Raw genomic sequence first — 27,687 nt, 5'->3', positions numbered from 1 at the left:
ATCACTTCGCAAACATTTTGGCAACTGATGCTCAAAGTCACAAATGTTTTTCTTGCTTAGAATGGAATATGGAAATCTGTAATTCAACATTCTGCTACCTTTTCATGATCTACTTGTTAGCCGTATCTTCTCCTTTTCTGGATATGAACATAGTCTGAATTTGGTAAAAACAACCATCACATTATAATGGAAATAGATTTTGTGAGTCAGGATTAATAAATATGAAACTCTGCCAGTGTCCTCCAGTAGCAAAAATTTTCCACAGAGTAAAAGGTAAAACGTCATACTGCATTTGTAGTGCAGCTAACAGCCTAACTAAAAAAAAATACACATACGAAGAGATGAGTGAATTTAATTTGGCTTTACTGACCCAGTCCCCCAGGTACAGTTGGCTGTGGGCTTTAACTTGTGTTTGAAAACCCAGTCCTGCAATACAAGTTCCATGAAACTTTGAAAAAACAAATGTATTACAATAATATGGGGTTGTAAATATGACAGATGTTTAAAAGCACAGAGCATAAAGAATTATTCATCTGCATTCTTATTTTGAATCAGTCTCTCCCAAACAGTAAGCAGTGTCAAATTTACTTAATTCTCAGTAGGCACTTCACACAAAGTAAAGATAAATTTAGAACTCTAATCAGTGAATGAAGGGGAAAAAAACAAGTGACAACCATTTAAAATGAAAATAGTTAAGTAAGGGCCTGAGGACATCTGCATTTGCCATGAGATGCATTCCCACCCAGGCCCCCCCAACTGGAAAGCATTTGTATTGTATTACATTTAATTCTCAGAGAGTCTAAACCTCGGCAAATGTTTGTGAATTAATTAATATTAAAGTGCAAGTTTAAAAGCCAACAAAGGCAGTATTAAGTGTGTCGAGGTCATTCATCAGAGGGATCTCGGAGCAATGTAAGATCTTGCATACCACAGAGCTTGTTTAAGCACAGCAAGGTGAGATCAGTATGAAGTTTAGATTATCTCCCTCAGGATGGCTGGTAACTGGATTCCTAAGGCCACTCCCCCTTCCCCACCTCTTCCCCCAAGGCCCCATCCTTGTGCTGCCTCTCCCCCCAAGGCCATACATCCTTCAATTTGCTGTCTTTTATATTTTGGGGATAAGGAGTTAGTGTTCCCTTGCCACCAGTGTGGCCACCTCCAAAAGTATTTTTTTTAATGCATATATTCAAATATATTGTGATAGCTCCCAAAGGCCCTACCCAGGATCATGACCCCATTATGATAGGAGCTGTAAGAACAGATAGGAAGATTGAATATGCCGTTGAAGCAGGTTATGCTAGATTTTTACTGCTGGGGACTGGCAATGGTATAGTGAAACATAGGGGGGAAGGTAAAAATATGAATTTTCACTGGTTGAAATGAATTTTTTTCTTCTCTAGACACTACATATCACTAATTTCCCCCCTGCATGCTTGACTGAGGGAGTTTCAAGCTATCCTTTTGACAAAGTATTGTTCATTTTCCTAGGGCAATGATATTGATCTTTGTCAAAATCCTGTTGAATTTAGCTGCGCGTATAGGGGCCTCCCTGCACCTGGCATACAGGGGATTGTTGGAGGAAAGAGTCACGCTGCTTAGGCCTTCAGCATTTCACCAGCAGCGGAGGAAAGAAGAGTAGACAATAAAGCCACAGAATGTATTTCAACCCTTAGTCCAGAGCACAAGATATGAAATGGCTTCACTCCCCCTCTGGAATGTGTGGAGGAGGATTCCTCCCTTTTGGAGCTCACCTGGGGCCCAGTTACTTGCCCCTAAGCAAAGGCTGTAAGAAGCAGATTTTAGTAAACTTCAAAGCAGTTATACGTTGCAACTCAAAAGAGAGGATGGAGTTACTTTAAAAACAGTTTAAAAACATAGGGCTCCATGTTTTATTATTTGCCAGTGACACTGAATCAGATGTGCTCCTTTACAGGTGAAACAATGGTGGTTGATTTATTGTTTTGTTTCTCCCTCCTCCCCTTTACTGATGGCCTTGCAGAAATTCACCGTGCACTGTGAGAGGAAAGCAAGATTCATTCCATCATGTACATCTTCACTATAAATAAAGGTTCTGCAGGCCAGATTAGGCCCTCAGTTACATCTGTGATACTGCTGGCTTCAGGTGTAGGGTTGCCACCCATCTGTGTTTTAAACCAGACAGTCCATTTTTTGGCTTCTATGTCCGGGTACCATTCAGGATTGCCAGGTGCCTGGTTTTCCACGGGAAAGTCCTAGCAACCCTAAATGGCACCCAAACCAAAAGTCCAGCTACTGCAGGGTCATTGGAGGTGCCAGGTCATTAACCCGCGCCAGCCCCGGCTCAGCTGGGGCCACCTCCTACCTGCAGACAGGCTCCTTGAGATGATCCAGCAAGCAACGGGGGAAAGTGGGGAGAGGAGTGAGTGATGGGGCTGGAGCCTTGGGGGAAGAAGTGGGGCCTTGGGGGAAGAGGTGGAGAAGGGGTGGGGCCTTGGGGAAAGGGGCAGGGCCTCGGGGCTCCGGGTACCAGCCATTAGAAAGTTGGCAATCCTCTTCAGGTGTAACTGGCTGAAACTAAGTAAAGAATTATTTTGGTAATGCACAAGCTACAATAGAGCCCTCTGTTCATTCAGTCATAGATAGATATATTGGCTTTGCAGGGGTACCAAGAATAAAGAGCAGTCGTTAAAGTGAATAGATAGGACTCTGAGTTTGGAGTTACATGTAATGATTTCTAAATATTCTATCTTGAACTGGGTATTGTGGTGTTTATTGTATGCATATATTGAGTTTATTCAATAGCAGGGCTGACAGGAAATGCCCCCAGAAAGGCAAAGGGGGTTCCTGATATACCCTTCACCACAAACACTTGAGACTGTGCAAGAGCTGTTCACGTTGGTGCCCTGGTTTGACCCCTTGCTAGGCCTGCCAGCCATGTCTCCCTCGGAGTTACTCAGTCTTTGGAGGAATGAGGAGTTCAAAGCAGCCTGGAACGGTTAAGAGAGACATTAGACAAATTTTGGGGGAGACTAAGACCCATCTCCCCAAAAGATAGGGGTCTGGGGCAAGATACGCTGTGGGGTAAGGCAGGCCTTTTGCTGTTTTAAAAAGCCTTATTCTCTTATGCTATGCTTTGTTCCTATGGTTAGATAAAGAAGACTTTTGTTTTAAGAAGGCTGTTCTGAGTTATTGTAATCTACTGGTTGCAGATTCCTGAAGGGAAGAGCCAGACTCACTCAGACTTGCTGGGCAAACACAGGATACTGTAGCCCAGCACATGGTCTAATTGTGCAAGAATTGCATGGTTCCACCTCAAAGAGAGGTAAAAGTCATGGGGCCTGATACGTGTCGGGTGGCTGCAATCTGGGAAACTAGAGAGGGGACAGAGGTACAGCTAGCCCAGGGGTGGGCAAATTACGGCCCATGGGCCGGATCTGGCCTGCCAGCCATTTTAATTCGGCCCTCGAGCTCCCATTGGGGAGTGGGGTCTGGGGCTTGCCCCACTTCGGCGCTCCAGGCTGGGAGCAGGGTCGGGGGCTGCTCCACACGGCTCCCAGAAGCAGCGGCATGTCCCCTCTCCAGCTCCTACACACAGGGGCAACCAGGGGGCTCTGCACGCTGCCCCCAGCCCAAGTGCCGCCCCCTGCAGCTCCCATTGGCCGGAAACTGTGGCCAAAGGGAGCTGCAGGGGCAGCGCTTACGGACGGGGAAGCGCACAGCAAAGCCACCTGGCCATTCCTCCACGTAGGAGCCAGAGGGTGGACATGACGCTGCTTCCAGGAGCCGCTTGAGGTAAACGCTGCCTAGAGCCTGTACCCCTGAGTCACTGCCCCGCGCCCTAACCCCCTGCCCCAGCCCTGATCCCCCTCCTGCCCTCTGAACCCCTCGATCCCAGCCCAGAGCACCCTCCTGCACCCCAAACCCCTCATTCCCAGGCCCATCCCAGAGCCTGCATCCCCGAGCCGGAGCCCTCACCCACACACACACCCTCTGCCCCAGCCTAGAGCCCCTCCCGCACCCTGAACTCATCATTTCTGGACCCACCCCAAAGCCCGCACCCCCAGCCAGAGCCCTCATCCCCTCCCACACTCCAGCCCCAATTTCATGAGCATTCCTGGCCCGCCATATAATTTCTATACCCAGATTTGGCTCTCGGGCCAAAAAGTTTGCCCACCCCTGAGCTAGCCCTATAACTCTGACAGACTCTGAATAGAAATATTGAATGGGTCTGTTGAGTAAAAAGGTGCTCTCTTTACGTAGTTATTTAAGACTTAGGACTCAGAGATGAGTTATGTTCCTGGCTGTCACAGATTTAAGTGACCTTAAGCAACTAGGTTAACATTTTTGTGCCTCAATTTCCCCATCTCCAAAATGAGAATAGCAGCACTTCCCTACCTCACAAGGTCTTGTAAGCTTTAATTCAGTATTTTAAAGTGCTTTTATTCACTCATGAAGAAGATTATATACAAGTGCAAAATGTTATTTATTTTATCACTTTTTTTCTCAGTTTTAAGCTTCAGATTTGGAGCCTGTTAACATTATAAATACCTAAGCCTTGTCCTGTAGGCATCTGTTTTTTATGGCAAAGTTTAGTAATAAAATAACCTTTCTGTCATTTTGCTGTTGGTATAACACAGATTTCTAATGGCATTTTTTATTTAAATTCACTGTAAAGCACCCTTCCAAACCTCTGGGCATTGTCCAATCGATATAAAACTTAAGTGCAATGTGTAAAAAAGTGTGTACATTCTTGCAGAGTTTACTTGATCAATGCTTTTAAGTTTATAGTGCATTGCAATGGAGAGACAAGAACAGAAAACTAAAAACTCTATAATCAAATATATTCCAATAAAAATAAGATTATAGCAAAACTAGGTCAGAGATCAAAATCAAACTTTGGAATCAGGATCACAAAATTGTTGATCCTGATGAGAAGGGATTGTTATCTCTGTGAGTAATAACTATATGTTTATTCCAACTATCAGGAGACTTATGCATTCCATTACTTTCATGTTGTCTTTAAAAATATCCATGACTTTTTACACTGGGGAGTTTTGCATGCAAATGGAAAGTGGGTGAGTGAACGGATGCATGAATATTCTTGAGGAACAGTAGCATAAACTTTGTTCAGAGCCTTAAGAAAATACACTGTGAAATGCACACAAGGCTAGTAGGGAGCAGGGAATTGGCAGCTACCCAAAGGACCAGATTGGTGAATTTGTAGTAGAAACCATTTAGTAGCTGGGGGTGTGGCTTAGCCCCAGAGTTTCCTAGCAACAACTCTGAGCTCCCTTTGAGATGCTCATGCAACCAGAGCATGCTCAGACCAAGAGACAGTCCATGAGCCACAGGAGGAGATATTCTAGTCCAGAAGCACATCTTTGTCTGACTTTTCATGACCAGGGCTACCACAGGTCCATCCTGGCCTTTTTCTCAAAAGATACCATGGCAAACCTTTACCAGTCATGATTGACCAAGGCATAGCCCTGGGTTTCTTGAGAGGCTTAGTTCTCCAGTGTTTGCAGCTTCAGAACAACTTAGCACTTTTTTCCTCTCTCACACATGTATGGCAATATGGGTTTTCTGAGAGGAGGGGTACAGTCCTAGCCTTGTTGAAGCCAGTGGGAGTTTTGCAACTGACCTGAAATGTGTTAGGATCTTATTTTTAGGGTGTCCATTGCCTCCTTTTTGTGTGTTTATTAGATAGGTCCATTTATAGTAGTATACATATACGATGAGTAATGCTTTATTCTGTAAACTGTTAATATTGTCTTTGCAGGTCTTCCTACACATAAATAACTCTAGGTTTATTGTAGTGGGAAAAAGTGTTATTTTCTGTGAGTTCTACAAACATGACTGTTACTCTGAATGTGGACTAACTCACATGCAGAAGAAAGAAAAATTACACATGAGCAGCTGTCTTTGAACTCAGGCTTTGAAGCTCCATCAAAATGTATCCCTTATTAATGGAGTTGAGACATGTGCTTGCTCAGGAAGTGAGTTTGATGTTTCCTCTTAGGAATTATTTGCACATGGATCTTGTCTTCATTTTGGTTCTCTCTTCTCCTCCATCAGTGATTCAGCATAAGAATGTCAGTATGCATCTATACAGTTGGATTGCTTGACATGATGTGTCTAACACTGCAAAAATAAAGTGTCAGCACTAATCTCTGTACCTTAAGTTTTCAGGATGGATTTTTGACGTGAAGGAATTCAACATACTGTACCTAAAACCATATTAAAATTATTAGGAGGGAAATTTTGTTGGTGGAACAGACACATCCTTGACCCCAATGAAATCCATTGTACTAGAGGGACTCTTTTTTGGAAAATATCAACACGTATTTATAAAAATATGGTCTGGGCAATCTCTCCTAAACTGGAACTGTTGACACATTTCTGAGCTCCTGGCATTGTTCATGACTAATATTCTACTCTAAGCCTTTCTCCAAAGCCTAGAAAAAAACAGCTCAGTGCTGAAAACACCTTATAGATCGGTTGTGAGAAAATCCACATAAACCCCAATGTACAGGCAGTGTGTAGAGTTGCAACACAACTCCTCTGTGCTCTCTCTGTAGTGGCTTTGAGTCACTGTCCCTGCAAAATTTAATATTGCTTACAGCTCACCTCCAATAGTCCCCTCATCTTACGTAACTATTCCCACCCCCAAAGTAGGCCAGGGGGCCTTGAAAACACAACTTTGCCCTTTGGGGGAATTTTATCCAAGGAAAACAGCATTCAGTATCATAACAGGTTTCAGAGTAACAGCCGTGTTAGTCTGTATTCGTAAAAAGAAAAGGAGTACTTGTAGCACCTTAGAGACTAACCAGTTTATTTGAGCATGAGCTTTCGTGAGCTACAGCTCACTTCATCGGATGCATAGCATATCGTGGAAACTGCAGAAGACATTATATACACACAGAGACCATGAAACATGTATGTGTGGGGGGGGGGGGGGAAGGGTGAGAAAACCTGGATTTGTGCTGGAAATGGCTCTACTTGAGGATCACTTTAGATAAGCTGTTGCCAGCGGGGGAGTGAGGTGGGAGGAAGTTTTGTTTCATGGTCTCTGTGTGTATATAATGTCTTCTGCAGTTTCCACGATATGCTATGCATCCGATGAAGTGAGCTGTAGCTCACGAGAGCTCATGCTCAAATAAACTGGTTAGTCTCTAAGGTGCCACAAGTACTCCTTTTCTTTTTAGTATCATAACAGCATTTCTGATTTTGTTTCAATTTAGAATGAAAATTCTTTCAGAAAAGCAAAATTTTCCACGGGATGAAAATTTGGTTTCTGCCCAGCTATCTTCCCTGTCTGGGAAGTCATAAACGCTGTACTGGCCTTATATTAGATTAAAATGTACAGACACACACGTGCTTGCTCGGAAATTAACTTTTATATTCTGATGATACCTAGAGGCCTCAACCAGGTTGGTATTCATTGTGATATGCACTGTACAACCATGATAAATGACAGTCCCTGCCTCTGAGAATTTATAATCTGAAAGCCAGTTTGTATAAGCAATCTGTGTATGTACCCCATAGGAGGTGAATGAACTGCAATGTGGTCTGTTAGTTATATGTTGCAGTTCAGTGAGGATTTGTGAAGGTTTGTAGCTCAGGTTGGAAATGTAGGTGATGTATGCTGGATGGTTGTAAGAGGATTTCTCGATCATGATTAGACTCATTGGAAGGGGCAGAGTTAAAGTTGGTTTTAACTGCAATGTAATATTTTACATTTGTACATTTTAAGAGATTATATTAAGTGTGAAGATGTTTGAATATTTATATTTCTTTACTTCTAAATGCTTAGGTTTTTCTTTTTCCAACACCATTGCTTGGTATATTTTAACTAATATCAAAGTAACAGCATTAACTAAAAATTAGCTCTTGTCCTTTAATCTGTATACTTCAAAATAGCTTCTCTTCATACTTAAAGGTTTAGTACTTTTCAATATTAAGTATTAATAATCTGAAAAAGAAGTATATGATCTTTGTCTAACTTCATAACATTAGTGTTCTCAGAACAATAGCTTGGGACTCCATGGATTCCATTAGGCATCCTTACTCACATTGAGTAGTACTTATTTATAAGAATAGTCTAGTGAATCCTTTAAAAGATACAAAAATGGCTATGTACTGTACACAGCTGTTTACCTTTTCATTCTCATAAATTATGTTTGCACAAAAGCTATGGTTTAGTTTTCTATCTCATATGCTTCCATAAATAATTTTCCTGATATATTTTTGACAGAAGGATTACCCTTTTATGAAGAAAAAATTGTAAATTTTGTCAATACTTTTGTCAGATATAGCTTTGAAACACTGGACATACAATAGCAACATGAACCATTAAACACTGAAAACAGAAACACCTTTTAGTTTGTGTACATTAATTGCAAGGGGTTTGAAAAAATATTTGTTAGAATGTATGTTCTGAGAATGTACGTCTTATGAATATTACAGCTCTTTCCTGGAATCGTGTCTTTCATATTTATATATAACTTTTGCTGGTATTTTGAAGAACTGTTTATTTTCAGAGCTGCAAGGAAACTCTGAAGCTTGCAGAATTGTAATCAGATATATGCCATAAGAGGTTTTGTGTGTTTTTAAAGCAATTTTTAAAGTGAGTTATATTTAATTATTTAGTTCCCACAGTAGTTGCAGGATTTTGTTTCACTTTACTTTTTTTTTCTTTACCACTTTTACAGAATGGGTTGCTTGTGTTAGGTCCAACTTCCTGGTTTTGTGTTACCTGCATGATGTGAAGAATGTTCTACAACTTCATGATCTAGCCACTGGCACACATCTCAAGACTTTTCCTTTGGAAGTTGGCAGCATTGTGGGATATAGTGGCCGAAAAAAGGACACAGAAATATTTTATCAGTTTACATCCTTTTTATCTCCAGGTAAGGTTATTTCCTCAGGTGTTGCCCCTTTTACAGGTTACCTGCCCAATGGATCTTTAATTTAGGAAGTACTGTACACATAATGAGATTGAATTGTGGCTTGATCTTTAGAGACATAGAAAAAGGTGCTTTCCCCTAAATAGTGTGTTGTAGTTTGGACTGTGCATTTAAAATATATTAATGGAGAAAACTCCTGGATCTCATGGATCTACAGTGAGTTAATATGTTGGGAATCTGGGTTCAGAAATGACTCAATATTACAAAGAGTTCTATGGAAGATTACAACTTTTTGCTCATTCTGTCCTCTCAAAGAAGGGAATTAGTGTTGCTTTCATAGCACCAATTAGAGGCTATATGAATGTGCTTTGAGCAGAGCTGCATGATCATGTAAAAGTGGTCCAGATAATATCTTTTGACCAGCCCACAGATACCTAATAAACTGTCACAGAGTTTAGGGCTAAAAGGAACCTAGTATGACCTCCTGTATATTGCAGGCCACCATCAACACCCAGCACCTGCACACTAAACCCAACAACCAAAGTTAGACCAAAGTATGACAGCTCTCAGGAGACTAAACTATTGTGTGCCACAAGCAGAGAATAGGAGTGATCAAGGTGCACCAAAGCCCGAGCCCCCTGTCATGGTAAGGAATTGAATAAATGAGAGAGACCCAGATGATCTGGGCAAATGATTGATGCTGCAGAGAATGCTAGTGACCTTGCATTCTTTTTGCCGATCTGTCCTGGGTGAAAATTCCATCCTAGTCCCGTATCTGGTGATCACTTAAACCCTGAGCATGTGAGCAAGAACCAGCCATCCAACCATCCTACAGAGAGAATTCTCACTATTACAGCACTATTAGAGCATCTCCAGCCATGTCCATATAGGTTGTTCAGAAGAGGGAGACCAAAAAAGAAAGAGGGCATCCCTTCCTGAAGCCCTGAAACATGAGATTTGAGGAACATAAGACATGAGCTCTGCCCCCGTCACCACAAACAACCCAGTCATATGATCCCACTCATAAATTTGTCCACCTCTCTTAAAATGAATTAAGTTTTGTCCACCCTCCCTCACCTTCTCTCCCACTGTACCACCTTCCCACCCTCTTCCATCCAGTCAGGAGGCTGTTCCAGAACCTGATTCTGATTATTAGAAACTTCCCAATTTCCAGCTGAAATTTGTTCATGGCCAGTTTATATCCATTTGTTCTCATGCCAACATTGTCCTTTAGCTCTTCAGTTTCCTTGGTATTTACCCTCCTAATGTATTTAGAGGAGCAATTTTATCCTTTCTCAGCCATGGTTTGGCTAGGCTAAACAAGCCCAGCTCTTTTAATCTCCTCTCATAAAATAGGCCCTCCATTCTCCTGATCATCCTTGTAGCTCTTCTCTACATCTGTTCCAGTTTGAATTCATCTTCCTTGAACATGGAAGGAATGACAAAGCCCTTACTAGTGGGGCATGAGGTATTTAATTATACCCTTGGAAATGGCTATGAAAATATCCCCAGTCTGTTGAATTTCAAATTAAAATTAATTCTTCAGCAGCATTGTTGTAAATCAGAGATTAATCAGTCTTTGCAGGGACAGTCTTACCAGTATCTAAAGAGGGGTACGAGTCTACCAGTGATATTCCTCCTCCATATGAACCATGCTTACTGCCGTACGACTATCTTCCTTCTTCCCATTTACTTTACTATCCCTTCGCTTTTTTCTCTCCTTCTATAGAACTCCCTGTCAGTCTCCGCTAATATAAAAGCAAAGATTAAACACAGAATAGTGGGAGCCCAGAATGAAGCGGTGGGTAAAAGATGAAGAACCCCACTCAAATCATTCCCCCTTTCAGTTTCTGTCATTTGGAGATAGGTACCCATTTTGGCTTATTCTGGAAGTGGGGTACTAAGCTGTGAAGTCTAGCCTTCTCCATAGCGACTGCCCATTCAACCATCAGTAATTTTTTAACAGGTATCGTAGATCATCTATGCTAAATGTAGAGAAATGTTGAGGTGTGTTTCTTTCAAGAGCAAATCAGAAAGGTCCTGGCTGATAGTTAAATTCAAGTGAAAGCTTATGGACTGACTTTTTTTCCCCCAAAAGGTATCAAGCACTCACAGCTTCCATCAAAGTGCTCATCATCTCTGAAAATCAGGTCATTAGTGCAGCCCAGAAAATGAACAGTTTGATGCTAAAACAAGGGTGTGCTTTCCCATCATATATAGAAGAGCAAGCAGCATTTATCTACTTTGTATAGTCCATGACATGCTACTGACCCAAACTTCTTTCTTCTGAATAACAAAATATCAAGTAGTTGGATCTGGAGAAATGGTTAAAATTCATAATTTTGCATTTATCCCAGTTTCTGCTCTGCAGTTCTTGTTGCAGTAATACATTGGAGCACTCAGTGCATTCTGATTGTCTCTCACTAGTGGCAGTTTACAAGTTGGCCACACAGAACTTATTCCAAAAACAGTTTGTGTATGACAGGCCCGACACTCCACTGTGCTACGTAGACCCTCCAGTCGCTGTCTAAAGTCCTGGCTTTCAGAGGTATTGAGCACACATAACTCTCATTGACCGAAAAGGGAGCTATGGGTGCTCAGTAAACCAGGCCCTATGCAAACAGATTAATCTAACTGTGTCCACAGAGTGATATAAATACATCATGCAGCCAAACACGTTTTGTTTTTACTGAGTTTTCTTGATTACCCAAATGTCAAGCAGAAGTTAATCCCTGGAACAGTAAGATAGGTGGAAGCGGGAGAATCAAGGTCCCTAGAAAAATACTGATGCTTTCTAAAGGCAAACTTACTGGCTAAAAACTGATCATGGAGGTCTTCGCTTCCAAACTTAAACTATATTTTTTCTGCAAGGGGTCCTTGCTATATATGCCAAATTTTAACAATGAAGTATAACTTTCACACAAACAGTGCATGTGCTACAATAGAAGATAATGTGCAAACAGTTGTTTGGGAGGGAGTGGACTTCATTAGCCTGGGCGGAAGTCATGCTGTGGCCTTTTCATTTAAAAAAACTCCCCAAAATATCTGAGATGGAGCATGGCTTGTTTGGATGGGATTACTGTCAAAGTGGGCTTCCCCTGCTCCTAATATCCTGAAAAGTACCCTTTTCATTTTGTCATCCAAACTCTCCCTACATTTTACACTAGAGTAAGAAAATTAATCTATAAAACATGAAATATTTTCTTAAAATAAGTTTGTTTTTTTCTCAGTTTCAAGCATAAAAAGAGAGGCAGGGAAGACTGTGTATCCAGTTTGGAACTGATCTGAATATATGCTCTCAACATGAGTGGCGGTGTTGGGAATGTTGATAATTGAGTGTGGAGCCAGAAAGGAAAACCCCCACCAGCTTCAACCAGAAAGATCATGCAAGTAAAACCTTGAAGTTACCTCAACAGACTGCAGAACAAGGCTGTGCATAAAGGCTTAGCTATGTAAACTAAATAATTGCTGAATAAGATGGGGAAGAATGAGTGCAGAATGGGTGACTCATCCTGAGTGTTAATAAAAGCAAAAGTCCCAAAAGGCCTGTAAGCTTCTGTCAAGCAAAACCATGTGTCCAGTTATTTCTGCAAGAAGCCGTAGTTACCTTGTGAAATAAACAGCCCCTTTGTCTCAGTGTATAATGAAGGGGTTCAGAGTAGATGCAAAATTGTTCATAGTAATAGCCAGAGAGACTAGGAGAGAAATATGACTAGTTTGGGGTTTGTAAGCAAATTATATAATTTAAGGAAGGGGATAGATTTCTTGCTGCTTTTCCTTTTTTGAGCTCCCTGCTGTTTAGATGGTCCCTGCTTTTTTACTTCTATGTATTTACGTTAATACAGTACGATGTTTAGGTTAGGAGGAGTAACTTGGGTTAAGAAATAGTTAGATTTTCTTACTGATACCTTAAATCATAGGTGTCTGTCTTTAATTATATCAGATTTAAGTCTTGTATTATTTCCTCTTTGCTGATAGGTAGGGAGATCTAGCACTGAATGTTTGTTAGATACAAACTCACTTTGTATTAATGTACTGTGCTCAGAGCAGCCAAGAGAATCTGAAAGCTGGCTATGTGCATCTTATTTTTGGCAATGTTGTCAAGTCAATCACTATACAGATAGACGGGCAATTTGGGCTGACCTTGCTTTTGTTCTGCTTACTGGCTCTGTACTACAGTTGCACTCTCAGCCTCTGCTATTTATACTCCGACACTGCGCGTTTCTCTCAGTGTTGATGGTATTGTACCTATTAGAGAAAATAAATCATAAAAAAATGTGGTATGTCTTGGTACTTCCATACCTAATTCAGTAAACAGAATCTAAATCTTATTCTCTCTCTCTCTCTCTCACCCTCACCCTCACCCTCACCCTCACATTGTATTTTCCTCTTTAATCTTAATTTATCTAAATCTGAAATGGCAGTGCTCCACTGGATCAGGAATAAGAGGTTTTACAAAAAGCCCTATCCTAGGTTTGTCACTGGTCCTGATTTTTTTTCCAGATTTTGACAGAATGATCTTCTGTCCTGCAAGCCTATCGTAAGGATATTGACTGCTGGCTGTTGAAATTAGGTTTATTTGTATCACACTAGGATTCCCAACGAAGTCTGAGGCCCCATTATGATAGGGACTGTACAAACATATGTTAAGGCTCTGTCCTGATGAGCATACAATATGAATAGACAAGACAAAGGGTGAGAGAAAAGAACTACTATAATATAATTTTACATCTGAGGAACAAAGGCACAGAGAGACAAAGTGATTGTCCAAGACCACACAGTAAGTTTGGGAATTGAACCCAGAGCTCTTGAATTGCAGTCCAGTTCCTTGGCCACAAGACTGTCCTTGTCCCTTCCTACCAACTGACCATCTTGGAGAGCATTGGGGTAGAACTTAACTTTCTTGGGAAGTTTAGAGAACTGAGTGGGAGCAGAGAGTTTAAACACATGGTTAAATATGTGCAGGATTGGATCCTAGAAAAGGAGATTACAGTCTAAAAGCCAGATCCTGCCTGGCCCTTACGCAGGTGCGCAGTGACTTTTCCATCCATGTTCCTTTAGGGGATGGGCTAGGTGAAGAGGAAGTGGATGCATGGCTCTGCCCACTCCATAAATGTGCAGTGGATAGAGAGGTGCTCCCCACAAAGGGGCGTTGCAGCAGGTATGCTGTCACTGGGCAATGGATGTCCCAGAAGGCCTTCTGCTTCCCTGAGCAGAGTGCCTCCATTCCCTCAGGGGCAGTGCGGCTCTGCCTCAATCACACCCTTAAAACAAGTTTGTCTACCAGCTTCATCATGGTCATGTGCTTAAGCATGTGAATAATTTTATTCATATGAGTAATCCCACTGATTTCAGTGGGCATACTCAAATGAGTAAAATTATTCACGTACTTAAGTGTTTGCAGGATCAGGCCCTAAGTAAACGTATTAGGCTAAATTCTGTTCAACTACATTGATATAATCTGTATTAACTCACCATATTTCTAAATAGACTCCTAAATCTTTCCATTGTCTGAATTCTGTTGGATTTATCATTCTTACTAAATGCAAAGCAGCTTAATTTTTTTTTTTCTTGTATTTAGTTGGTTGTGGGAATTCTAACTTCAGATGTTTAGTATGGGCAGCAGTAATTGTTCTTTGCATACAGAAAGTCTCTGCTTTCTTCAGTGAAGAAGTGCATGTCAATTATTAAGTGTAAGGATGTATTAAGGCTTCTTTTTTACCCTACTGGGTTAACTTTGCCATTCGTTACAGTCTTTCATGTTTTTTAATCCAATGTCTTTTTAATGATGCACGTGCACTTAATTGACAAATTTGACTTCTGTTTCAGGTATTATTTATCACTGTGATCTAACGAAAGAAGAACTGGAGCCAAGAGTTTTCCGGGAGGTGACTGTGAAAGGATTTGATCCTTCGGTTTATCAGACAGTTCAGGTAATAACAAAAACATTAACTTTTCTACCTTGTTTTTTAATCGCTTTTGAAGCAGGCTAACAACAGCTGCAGTAAAATGAGAGTAAGATCACTTTCAAGCAACTCCTGTGTAATTTTCAATATCAGAAGTTTTGAGGCAGGACTAATGTGCTTTTTGGGGGTAAGTTTAGTATGTGCCATGCTATGTAACTAAGAGGCAAACACAAGCATGCATCTTCTCGTGTTGTGAATTTTAAAGGTATTAGTAGTGTTTTGCATCTGTCTCAGTGATGTAATTGCTTTCCATGTACTGTGCAGTTGTTCCACTTTACTTAGTACAGTCATCCAGGTAAACTCTTTTGGTCGGGAACTGTTTTGTTTTTGTTTGTACAGCATCTAGCACAATGGGGTCCTGGGCATTAATACATTACAAATAATAAATAGGTGTGTACAACATTTGGATTCTGACAAGCTAATTCCTAAAGCTCCAAAATAAGAATGGCCATTCCAAGTCAGACCAATGGTCCATCTAGACCAGTATCCTGTCTCTGACTGTGGCCAGTGCCAGATGCTTCAGAGGGACTGAACAGAACAGAGCAGTTATTGAGTAATCCATCCCCTGTCGTCCCGTACCAGCTTCTGGCAGTCAGAAGTTTAGGAACACCCAGAGCATGGGGTTGCATCCCTGACTATCTTGGCTAAAAGCTATTGATGGATCCATCTTCCATGAACTTATCTAGTTCTTTTTTTGAACCCAGTTATTCTTTTGGCCTTCACAACATCCCCTGCCAACAAGTTCCACAGGTTGACTGTGTGTTGTGTGAAGAAGTACTTCCTTATGTTTGTTTTAAACCTGCTGCCTATTAATTTAATTGGGTGATTCTAGTTCTTGTGTTATGTGAAGGGATAAATAACATTTCCTTACCTGTATTCCCCATACCATTCATGATTCTGTAGATCTCTTATCTCCCCACCCAACACCCCACCTTAGTTATCTCTTTTCTAATCTGAACAATCAGAGTCTTTTAAACTTTCCTCATGTAGAAGCTGTTCCATACCCCTTGTCGGTTTTGTTGCCCTTCTCTGTCCTTTTTCCATTCTAATATATCTTGTCTGAGATGGGATGACCAGAACTGCATGCAGTATTCAAGATGTGGGTGTACCATGGATTTATACGGGAGCATTATCTTTTCTGTCGTATTACTTATCTCTTTTTCTTAATCATGCCTAACATTCTGTTAGGTTTTTTTTTGTTGTTTTTTTTTTACTGCAGCTGCGCATTGAGCAGATGTTTTTTAGAGAACTATCCGCAGTGACTCCAAGATCTCTTTCTGGAGTGGTAATAGCTAATTTAGACCTCATTGTTTTGTATGTATAGTCGGGATTATTTTTTCCAATGTGCATTACTTTTCACTTACCAAAATTAAATTTCATCTGCCATTTTATTGCTCATTCACCCAGTTTTTTGAGATTCCTTTATAACTCTTTGCAGTCAGCTTTGGACTTAACAATTTTAAATAATGTAGTATCATCTGCAGACTTTTCAACGGCACTGTTCGGCCCCTTTTCCAGATCATGTATGAATATGTTGAATACCACATGTCCCAGTACAGATCCTTGGTGGAACCCACTATTTACCTCTTTCTACTGTGAAAACTGACTATTTATTCCTACCCTTTGTTTCCCATCTTTTAACAAGTTACTGATCCATGAGAGGACCTTCCCTCTTGTCCCATGACTGCTTACGTTGCTTAAGAGCCTTTGAGGGACCTTGTCAAAGGCGTTCTGAAAGTCCATATACTATATCCACTGGATCACCCTTGTCGCCGTGCTTGTTGATCCCCTCAAAGAATTCTAATAGATTGGTGAGGCATGATTTCCCTTTACAAAAGCTGTGTTGACTCTTCCAGTATATTGTGGTGTTCTTCAAGTGCTTGCTCCTGTCCATTCCATATTAGGTGTGTGCCTGCTGTGTACACTGTTGCCAAAGATTTTCCCTCAGTGGTATCTGTCGGGTAAGCTCTTGTGCCCTCTAGAGTCGCACATTCATGTGCTGGTATAAGGGGCGCGGCCGGCTACGCGCCCACTCAGTTCCTTCTTTCTGCCTGTGATGGTTGCTGGAATGACTCTTCTTGCTTCGGCAAGGCTTTTTCCCAGTGGTTTTTTATCTCTGATTCTTTGTTGTTGTTTTAAATATAGAAACTCACGAGATGAACGAGTGCCAGATTTGTCGGGATTTTAGATCCCGCACTAGAAAGGACAGAGAAATAAAACTCAAGGCTATCCTAATGGAAGCTGCTCTCAGACCAGCCTCAGAGCCAAGCCGCACTGATCCTGCACCAAGTACTTTGGCTTCAGTGCAAAGCACTCCTCTGGCACCATGCTCTTACCAGCACCATTCACCATCTCTGGTGCAGAGGAAGAAGCACAAAAAGCAGCACACCGACAGTTTAGAAAAAGGACAGGCATGGGGAAGGTAGTGCGATGCGATCCATGTTGGGCCTCTCCTCCACCCGTGGTCCCATGGTGCACCGTTGACTCTGTCCAGATCATTGAGTCCAGTGTAGGACTCTCCACTGACACACGGAAGCCACTGTGGTACCAGCGGTCTGACTGTCCCTGCAATCCCAGAGGCTTTCACAGCAGTCAGGGATTTACTATTAAGGCTAAGGTTTTGTTACGGTTATTTTTAGTAAAAGTCATGGACGTGTCATGGGCAATAAACAAAAATTCATGGAAGCTGTGACCTGTCTGACTTGCTGCTATGGCTCCATGGTTTCCCCTGCCACCGTGGTGGCTGGGAGCTGTGGGGTTCCCCCACTGCCCATGGCAGCTGGAAGCTGTAGGGTGACCATATATCCCAAAGAGAAAATGGGACGCTCCCAGCCTCTCGCCCGAGGCATCCCCTCCCCACCCCTGGGCAAAGCTATCACCCATTGCTGGAACCCTAAGGAGGGCCCCCTCAGGAGGTTGTCGCCTGTCTTTGGAGCCTTTCAGGGGGCCCCTGTCACTGCTGTTGCCTGTCGCTGGAAGCCTACCAGGGCCCTGCTGGCTGCCAAGTCCAGAGTTCTGCAGCCCCTGGGGCTGAAACAGAGGGAGGTCTCTGGAAGTCACGGATTCCATGACTTCCATGACCTCCATGACATAAACATAGCCTTACTTACTATCACTTTGAGTCCCTCCAGCTCCGATGGGGCAACTACTTGAGCAGAGAGTGTTGAGCTTCTTCCTGGCACTGGGCCCACTAGGGGCAAGCCAGCCCTGATCCCATTGTCACGACCATCTTCGGTCCTCCACCAATCCCCGGACCCTCGGCACTGTATGAAGGCAGAGCATACTACTGTATGGAGGCAGAGAGTGGTCACTGAGAGAGGACTCTGAGTCTGAAGGAGAACCCTATGTGCCATTGGACTTCAGTGTGGGTCCCCCTGCCGACACCTGGCCAACGGGTCAGAGGCCTATGCACTGGCCATACTGGAACTTTTGGGGTTTTCCCCCGGTACTACGTCCTCCCTCCCATTGATCCTACTTGGTGGTTTCAGAGAGGTGGGCTATCACTCCTTCCTGCTCAGCATTGGACCCTGAATCCAATACTGACCCCAGTACCAACGTTCAGGATGTGGTTCCCATGGATGTTGTTGAGAAAAAGGAAGGAGCCCCTCCTTTGGTGCAAGCTTCCTCCTCAGCAGATGAGGCCATCTCGGGGCTCGGTAACTTGTGTCTGCGAGACGACTTCAGGGCCTATCAGGACTTGCTGAAGCGGATAGCTGCTAACCTGGGGCTGGAAATTGAGGCACTTAAGTAAATATCTCACAGCCTTATTGACGTTCTGGCTGCAGCAGCTCCCTCCAAAATGGCCTTACCCATTAATGAGGCTGTAATGGGTCTGGTCAAGACCCTTTGGAAAACTCCTTCTCTGCACCCCACCTCAAAGGGCAGAAAAGAAACCAGCAAGTGGATTTGAGTACTTGTACTCACACACACACACCCAGGGTGTCTCATTGTTTCGGCAGCCAATGAGAGAGACAGGTGAGCACTACCCCCAAACAAAAGAGACTGAAAAAGCTGGACCTGTTTGGGAGAAGGGTTAATTCAGTGGGTAGCCTTGACTTGTGTATCTCCAATCTTTGCTGGGGAGATACGATTACAATCTGTGGGACTCATTGGCAAATTTCAAAGACTCTCTGCCTCAAGAGTCAAGGCAGGAATTCGCTGCCCTCTTGGAGGAGGGGAAGAATGTGACCAGAACCTCTCTCCAGGCAACTCTCGATGCAGCTGATGTGGCAGCAAGGACAGTGGCCTCTGCTGTCACAATGAAGTGGTGTTCTTGGCTCCAGTCCTCGGGACTTCCTCACGAGGTCCAGCAGTCCATCCAGGACCTCCCCTTTGAAGGCTCCTTACTATTTTTGGAACAGAAAGACATGAGACTTCACAGCCTGAAGGACTCTAGATCCACCCTCAGGTCACTGGGCCGCTACACTCTGTCTGCTTCCAGGAAGCACTTCAGGCCCCAACAGCCACCTTATTTCTCGGCGCCCCCTCTGGGAAAGGAGTCCTACAAAAGGGAAGGGAGAAGTTATAAATGGTGTCAGCCACTCCCGTCTACCTCAACCTCCCAGTCAGAGTCTGATAAGTACTCTGGTGGGCCCGAGCAGGCCTTTTGAAGGTATACCCAAGGGCACTATATCAGATCCTGCCTTGCCCTTTATTTTTGGACCATCTGTCCCATTTCAGCGCGGCATGGTCCTGCATAACATTAGACCACTGGGTGCTAAGTACAGTGACAGTCGTCTATACCCTTCAGTTTTTATCCACCCCTTCCTCACACTCCCCAAACAGGCACCACTTGGACTCAGTGCTCACTGTTCCTCCCCTGGTCCTCATCTCCTGGACTGGTGGAAGGACCCGGGGTCAATAATGATGGGGGTACCCTTTGTTGCCCCTCAGCCATCCATCTCGCTAGTCTCAGATGCATCAGACGTAGTTTGGGAAGCCCAGCTTGACTGTCTCCGGACTCAGGGCCTATTGGTCAGGGAATTCAGGGCTGTATGTTTAGCCTGCCAAGCGTTCCTCCCTCAGATCTCAGTCAAGGTGGTGCAAGTTCTCACAGACAATGCCACGGCCATGTTCTGTATCTATGAATAGGGACGTGCTCGATCCTCTACCCTGTATCAGGAGGACATCCATCTGTGAGAATTCTGCCTGAAACACTCCATCCACCTGGAGGCAACACATCTTCCAGGAGCCCGGAATGCACTGGCAGATCATCTCAGCAGATCCTTTTCCTCTGACAAGTGGTCCCTTCAGCCAGAGATCGCCAGGTTCATCCCTAAAAGGAGGGGGGTCTCCCAAGGTAGACCTGTTCGCAACCAAGCAGAACAGGAAGTGTCATCAGTTTTGCTTGCTTCGTGGGCACAGTCTGGGCTCCCTGTCTGACACCTTTTTGCTCCCCGGGTCAGAACCCCTGCACTACACTTTTCCCCGGTTCCTCTTTTTCACAAGGGCCTCTTGAAAATCAAGCAAGACAAAGCGATAGTTTATTCTTAAAGCCCCAGCGTGGACACACCAGTGCTGGTTCAGCATGCTACTGGATCTTTCAGTAGCATCCCCTCTTCCACTTCCATTCCATCCAGACCTAATCTCAGAAGACCACGGCTGGTTGTTCCACCCAAACCTTGCCTCCCTTCACCTAACAGCATGGACGTTAGGTGGCTGAACCCTGCGGAGCAGGCCTGGTCAGAGCAAGTTCGTCAGGTCTTTCTAGGTAGTAGGAAACTGTCCACTAGGGTTACTACGTAAATGGAAAAGCTTCTCGATATGGGCATCTCAATGAGGTCTCTCTCTGCTTTGTTCTTCCCTGTAGGCTATCTTGGTCTACTTGCTGCTTCAGATGGCGCAAGGTCTGGTCTTTGCGTCTATTAGGGTGCACTTAGCAGCAGTCTCAACCCTCCACCCACCAGTGAAAGACAGGTCAGTATTCTCCCATGAGATGACGGTCTGATTTTTCAAGGATCTGGAGAGACTCTACCCTCATGTCTGTGAGCCAGTTCCTCCATGGTACTTAAACCTGTTTCTGTCAAGCTCATGGGTCCTCCATTCAAACCGCTAGCACCATGCCTGCTACTATTTCTCTCTTGGAAAGTCACCTTTCTGGTGGCCATCACCTCAGCCAGGGTCTCTGAATCAGGGCCTTTACATCAGAACCACGGTACAAGGTCCAGCTGCACCGCTACCTAGCCTTCCTGCCAAAGTAGTGTCACAATTCCATAGCTACCAGGCTATTTTCCTTCCAGTCTTCTTTCCGAAGCCTCACAGGAACTCTAAAGAGTGGTGGCTTTACTCATTGGATGTTAGACGTGCTCTTGCCCTCTATATTGAGAGGACTAAACCCTTTCGCAAATCCACGCAACTCTTTGTAGCAGTAGCAAAAAGGATGAAAGGGCTCCCAGTGTCAGCCCAGAGTATCTTGTCCTGGATTACTGCCTGTATTCTAGCTTGCTATGAGCAGGCAAATGTCCCACCGCCAGCCATCCTAACCACTCACTCCACAAGAGCTCAGGCCTGTTCAGCAATGTTCCTTGCGCAACTGCCCATCCAAGACATCTGGAGGGCTGCAGTTTGGTTATCGGTGCATACCTTTGCATCCCACTATGCCATCACCCAACAGGCTCGAGACGACGCTAGGTTTGGAAGAGCAGTGTTGCAGTCAGCATGTTCATGAACTCTCTGTCCACCTCCTGAGGACTTCTTGTGAGTCACCGAATGTGGAATGGACATGAGCAAGCACTCAAAGAAGAAAAGGTGGTTATTAACCTTCCGTAACTGAATGCATCCAATGAAGTGAGCTGTAGCTCACGAAAGCTTATGCTCAAATAAATTTGTTAGTCTCTAAGGTGCCACAAGTACTCCTTTTCTTTTTCCATAACTGTTGTTCTTCAAGATGTGTTGCTCATATCCATTCCACAACCCACCTTCCTACCCCTCTGTCAGTTGTTCAGCAAGAAGGAACTGAGAGGGTGTGTGGCCGACAGTGCTCCTTATACCTGTGCATGAGCGTCATTGGCTCCAGAGGGCGCAAGAGCCGGCCTGACAGAGACCAGTGAGGGAAAAAATCTCTGGCAACGATGCACACACTCCTAACATGGAACGGACATGAACAACAGATCTTGAAGAAAAACATTTACAGAAGGTTAGTAACCGTTTTTTCATCTATGTGCCGGATAATTCTGTTCTTTACTATAGTTTCAACCAGTTTGCCTGGTGCTGCAATGAGGCTTGCTGGCCTGTAATTGCCAAGGATCGCCTCTGGAGCCTTTTTTAAAAATCAGCATTCCATTAGCTATCCTCCAGTCATCTGGCACAGATGCTGATTTAAGTGATAGGTTACATAACACAGTTTAACATACAGAGAAGATACTATCTCTCTCTGCACAAGGCTGTTGTAAATACCCTCATTCATCTCTGATTGCTTCCGTAGATAGAAAGATGAGCCTTGCAAAGGCCAGTTTGCTAAAGATGCAGTTATCGAAAATTTATCTCTTGGCTTGAATTCATCAGGGAAGCTACTTCTTCTTTCTCTGTTTTATTATGTATATACACACAAACTTCAGAGGATACGGAGTTGAAGGAAGAAAACAGCATTCTCTTTGAGAAAGAACATGATTATATAACTAATACTATCAAGTTCAGTGAGATAACAATAATGGGATTAAAAAACCAATATAATATAATGAAAAAGAGGTTTAGAAAGAATTATTGTAAATTAGGAATATTGTATTTTACTGGCAAATCAAGTATTTTATATAAGAAACAATTGTGGAATCAAAAGCCACTTTTACATATAAATCAATTACTTATTAAATTAGGCTAATAATTAAAATAAATTCCTTAAGTTAAGAGAGCTCTTCTCATCCAGAAGGATCCCAGTTTTTTTGGTTGTATATAGAAAGGGATTATTTTCCCCACCACTGAGAAGCTGCTACCTTTATATTGCTTTAGTGATGTAACAGTGATTCACTTTCAGCAATGCTCCACGTTTTGAAAGCAAGAAAAATAACCATCCATTTTCACTACAGTTGGAATTTGATTAGCAATGTTGAGTTTAACTATAACACAGCAGTTACTACAGCATTATAATTCTGATAAGTGCCTTTGGATCCTTAATTACATGGGTGGAGGGGGGGAGGAGGACAGTCCTTGCAACCTTGTACACCCCAAATACAGCACCTATAATAACAGAAGTGGTGCCCCTGTGCAGTGGGATATTGTTTTTTGCTGACTTGGAAGGAAAGGTGCAATATCCTGAGACACAAATGCCACTTCCTACACCATCCTCTGTGTGTATGCTTCCTTGTATTTGAGATTTGAGGAGACTCCAGCATCAGAAAAGAAAGATTTCTTACCTTTGATCTGGCCAGTTTATTGTACATTAAATCTCAAATTCATTTGAAATTGCTCCTTTAAAATGACACCTATATACTTGAATTGCATTGAGTTCAATCACAGCTTTGCCATAAGCCCTGCATTAGTGTCAAAGTTTTGCTGCAGTGACCCTAAAGCTGCCTAAATCACAGTTGCCCATCCAGCCCATCTCTGCTTCCACTCCAGGAAAGGGAGCCTGGTGTGTCAGGGCTACCCAGGTTTCGTATGCTCTCCAAGATGGGGGTGAAGCTGCACCACTGGGTGTTTTGTGGAGGTAAACCAAGGTTCCACCCCATTCCTTGCCTTGCAGCGGTGGGGAGAGGGAAAAGAGTAGATGCTCTGCAAAGGTTGTGTTCCCCTCCCACAAGGAATCTGTGTGTGTATGTGTGCGAATCTGAATGATAATCTTGCTCCTTCTCTTACTTCTGCACCACCCCAGAGCCCTGGTGATGACTCAGGCATTTGAAAAGGAGAAACTGAAAATGGATGCAAGAAAAAGTAGTTGTGCAGAAAGTCACAGGTTGAGGTTAATTTCTTCACTATAAATAACCGTGTATAGTAACCTCGGTTTCATTATTGTGATTTATATCAAAATTGCTGAGTGCTGAAGGGGAGAAAACCGAAAGCTTGCTTTTTCTTTTTTAGTTAGTGGACTAAGGCAAATTTGATTCTGCACTGAGGGATATCCTTTTTTTCATAAGATACAGATGAAAGGAATATCCCGTACAAAGCTTTCTACATTTATTCTCTTCCACTTGAATGAACAGAATGAATGCACGCACATCTGGGGGTTTCCTAGATTTATTTACATAACATATATGAAACTTTAATGAGAGTTGTTCTCTAGTAGTCTCTGCACATAATTGAGCAAAAGTGTTAGAAATGAAGTGTGCACGCATGCATGTGTGTGTTAACCTAAACTGAAATAGTCGAAGTGACACATCTGTGCTCTTTTGGGCACATTTTCAGTGTTGCATGGATTTTTAGTGCAAGACTCTACATGACTTTAAAAAAAAAAAAAAAAACACCCCACTGCTAAATCCCCATGCAACATATCAAAAATGTACCCTACATCCTGTGGTTAAAGTATGTATTAAATAGTGTTAATAATCTTTAACTAAATAATGCTTCCTGGAAAAGGTGGAAAGGAGTTTTGATTCTCTGGATAATTTCATCGTGTGATATTTTACAGGGAGTAATAGAGAATAATGGATTTATGAAGGGAAACATTGGCACAATTTTGTTTAACTGAGCAACTTATAAGTTTCAGAGTAGCAGCCGTGTTAGTCTGTATTAGCAAAAAGAAAAGGAGTACTTGTGGCATCTTAGAGACTAACGAATTTATATGAGCATAAGCTTTCGTGAGCTACAGCTCAGTTCATCGGATGCATCCACTGCATCCACATAAGCTCACGAAAGCTTATGCTCAAATAAATTTGTTAGTCTCTAAGGTGCTACAACTTATAAGTAAAATTTATCAGAAGCTGTTTACTGCATAATAACTCAAATGCTCCTTTAGTTAAAGGTCATGAATTTTAACTTTATGAACTTGCCAACTGAGTTCTTATGTGCTTCTTGTTACGCTCATCGTGAAGGTTAATCATTGATAAACAGGCTGCTGTCCTGTCTCTGAATTAACCTACTTTTATGCTGGTATGCAAGATTGCAGGTTTTGAAATTGTAATTGCAAAAGAAGTTGTTTGAATCCCTTTGCCATTCTTTTAATATCTTCCAATGTGTTTAAAATAGTTCAAGATTGCAAAAGAGTATATGTGCCTAGCAAGGGTTGTACTTTGTTTAGCTACTGTTTGTAAAAGAACTGTGGAATTCATGGTATAACTTAGTTTGATTTAAAAGCAGCTGCCATTTTTTACATTGTATCAATAAATGACCAGGTGGAGGGAGCGCAGGATTAATTGTATCCTGTGTCTTTTATAAAACCTATCTTTGTAGGAACTAAGTAGCACTGTGAGTTATTTCATTGTTCAGCCTCCTGTGGAGACCTGGGTTCAAAATATCGATAGTTAACAAATGAAAATGAGGTTACTGTCATTCTAATTCTTAACAAATTTATCTACACTATACAGGTTGGCACAATTGGTGTTTCTGCTTTAGGGATGTTTAAAACTAAGATGAGTCAGAATTGAGGTTGATTGGTAGAGTTGTAGGAGAAACTTGTGCACAACACCTGCCAACGCTATTCCTGGATCTTGCCATTACTATTAGTACATCCATTTATGAACATTAAATTCACTCATTAAAATTTTTATTAACATCCTTATTCAGGGGCATGTACAAGGGGAGGCAAGCAGGGGCTTGGGACCCCCAATAATCAGCATGGGCACAGAACTCCTCCACCCGCATGGACACGGTGGGGGAGAGTGAGTGAGCCTCAGAAAGTGCCCCTCCAAAAGCAGTCAAATTTGTATTCCTGCGTACGCCCCAGGTCTTATCAGTTGGTGTCCTATGGATGTCCTTATCTTTTTGGATCTGCCTAGCAAAATATGAGCTTCAGTTATAATATTTTAAAGTGGATGTGAAGAAGGACTTATTGTTATTTCTTGTCTTTTCCTTAGCACAAATGAATGGTTCCCTGGTGTTTAGAGAGAACTTTCAGTGGCTCTGTCATCTCAGCTAAGATGTAACACCCTCAGAATAACAGACAAAAGGCACATTCTTCAGATGAGCGTTGTGTTAGGAAGCAGAATTAAAGAACACTCTCTCCTCTTTCTTTCTTCAGTAAATAAATTACTCTGTACTATTTTCCATCCTCTTCCCTCTTCCCCTTCCCCCTTCTCTTTAACATGAAAACGCTTTTAAAGCTGGAGCTTTTAAAGGTGTGGGTAAAGAATGATGAATTTTGAAGAATTATACACTATTATATACCATACTGGTTCTGTGGATGCTTGGACTGTTTGATTCCTCACGATCTCACTGTAAAAACATAAATTTTAATATTAGAATCATAGAATCATAGAATCATAGAATATCAGGGTTGGAAGGGACCCCAGAAGGTCATCTAGTCCAACCCCCTGCTCAAAGCAGGACCAAGTCCCAGTTAAATCATCCCAGCCAGGGCTTTGTCAAGCCTGACCTTAAAAACCTCTAAGGAAGGAGATTCTACCACCTCCCTAGGTAACGCATTCCAGTGTTTCACCACCCTCTTAGTGAAAAAGTTTTTCCTAATATCCAATCTAAACCTCCCCCATTGCAACTTGAGACCATTACTCCTCGTTCTGTCATCTGCTACCATTGAGAACAGTCTAGAGCCATCCTCTTTGGAACCCCCTTTCAGGTAGTTGAAAGCAGCTATCAAATCCCCCTTCATTCTTCTCTTCTGCAGACTAAACAATCCCAGCTCCCTCAGCCTCTCCTCATAAGTCATGTGCTCTAGACCCCTAATCATTTTTGTTGCCCTTCGCTGGACTCTTTCCAATTTATCCACATCCTTCTTGTAGTGTGGGGCCCAAAACTGGACACAGTACTCCAGATGAGGCCTCACCAGTGTCGAATAGAGGGGAACGATCACGTCCCTCGATCTGCTCGCTATGCCCCTACTTATACATCCCAAAATGCCATTGGCCTTCTTGGCAACAAGGGCACACTGCTGACTCATATCCAGCTTCTCGTCTACTGTCACCCCTAGGTCCTTTTCCGCAGAACTGCTGCCTAGCCATTCGGTCCCTAGTCTGTAGCGGTGCATTGGATTCTTCCGTCCTAAGTGCAGGACCCTGCACTTATCCTTATTGAACCTCATCAGATTTCTTTTGGCCCAATCCTCCAATTTGTCTAGGTCCTTCTGTATCCTATCCCTCCCCTCCAGCGTATCTACCACTCCTCCCAGTTTAGTATCATCCGCAAATTTGCTGAGAGTGCAATCCACACCATCCTCCAGATCATTTATGAAGATATTGAACAAAACGGGCCCCAGGACCGACCCCTGGGGCACTCCACTTGACACCGGCTGCCAACTAGACATGGAGCCATTGATCACTACCCGTTGAGCCCGACAATCTAGCCAGCTTTCTACCCACCTTATAGTGCATTCATCCAGCCCTTACTTCCTTAACTTGCTGACAAGAATGCTGTGGGAGACCGTGTCAAAAGCTTTGCTAAAGTCAAGAAACAATACATCCACTGCTTTCCCTTCATCCACAGAACCAGTAATCTCATCATAAAAGGCGATTAGATTAGTCAGGCATGACCTTCCCTTGGTGAATCCATGCTGACTGTTCCTGATCACTTTCCTCTCTTCTAAGTGCTTCAGGATTGATTCTTTGAGGACCTGCTCCATGATTTTTCCAGGGACTGAGGTGAGAAAGGGCAAAACAAGTCAGTTGTTCCTGTCTCCTTCAGTTTTACTGTTTTTAGTTCCTCCTGGCTTCCCAATTCGGAAAGATAGAACATTTAGCGAACCTTGTTTTGTGTAAAAATTGATAGTTCGTTTTCGAGTGCTTGTTCAAGTCCAT

At 42.9% G+C, this 27,687-nt stretch overlaps 1 protein-coding gene across 3 annotated transcripts in view; it reads left to right on the top strand.

Moving 5' to 3' along the window:
* LOC102942767 (prolyl endopeptidase) overlaps window positions 1-27,687 on the top strand; it is a 165,950-nt gene that overhangs the window by 93,379 nt on the left and 44,884 nt on the right. For all 3 annotated transcript variants that reach the window (XM_037894552.2, XM_037894553.2, XM_037894554.2), the window contains exons 9-10: window positions 8,691-8,888; window positions 14,715-14,818. In XM_037894552.2, coding sequence (XP_037750480.1) covers window positions 8,691-8,888; window positions 14,715-14,818 — 302 coding nt within the window. The remainder of the gene's footprint in view (window positions 1-8,690; window positions 8,889-14,714; window positions 14,819-27,687) is intronic.

Source organism: Chelonia mydas, chromosome 3 (assembly GCF_015237465.2).
Source record: "Chelonia mydas isolate rCheMyd1 chromosome 3, rCheMyd1.pri.v2, whole genome shotgun sequence".
In the NCBI taxonomy this organism is placed as follows: domain Eukaryota; kingdom Metazoa; phylum Chordata; order Testudines; family Cheloniidae; genus Chelonia; species Chelonia mydas.
Note: the sequence above shows the minus strand (reverse complement) of the source record. Positions and strands in the feature narration are given on the sequence as shown.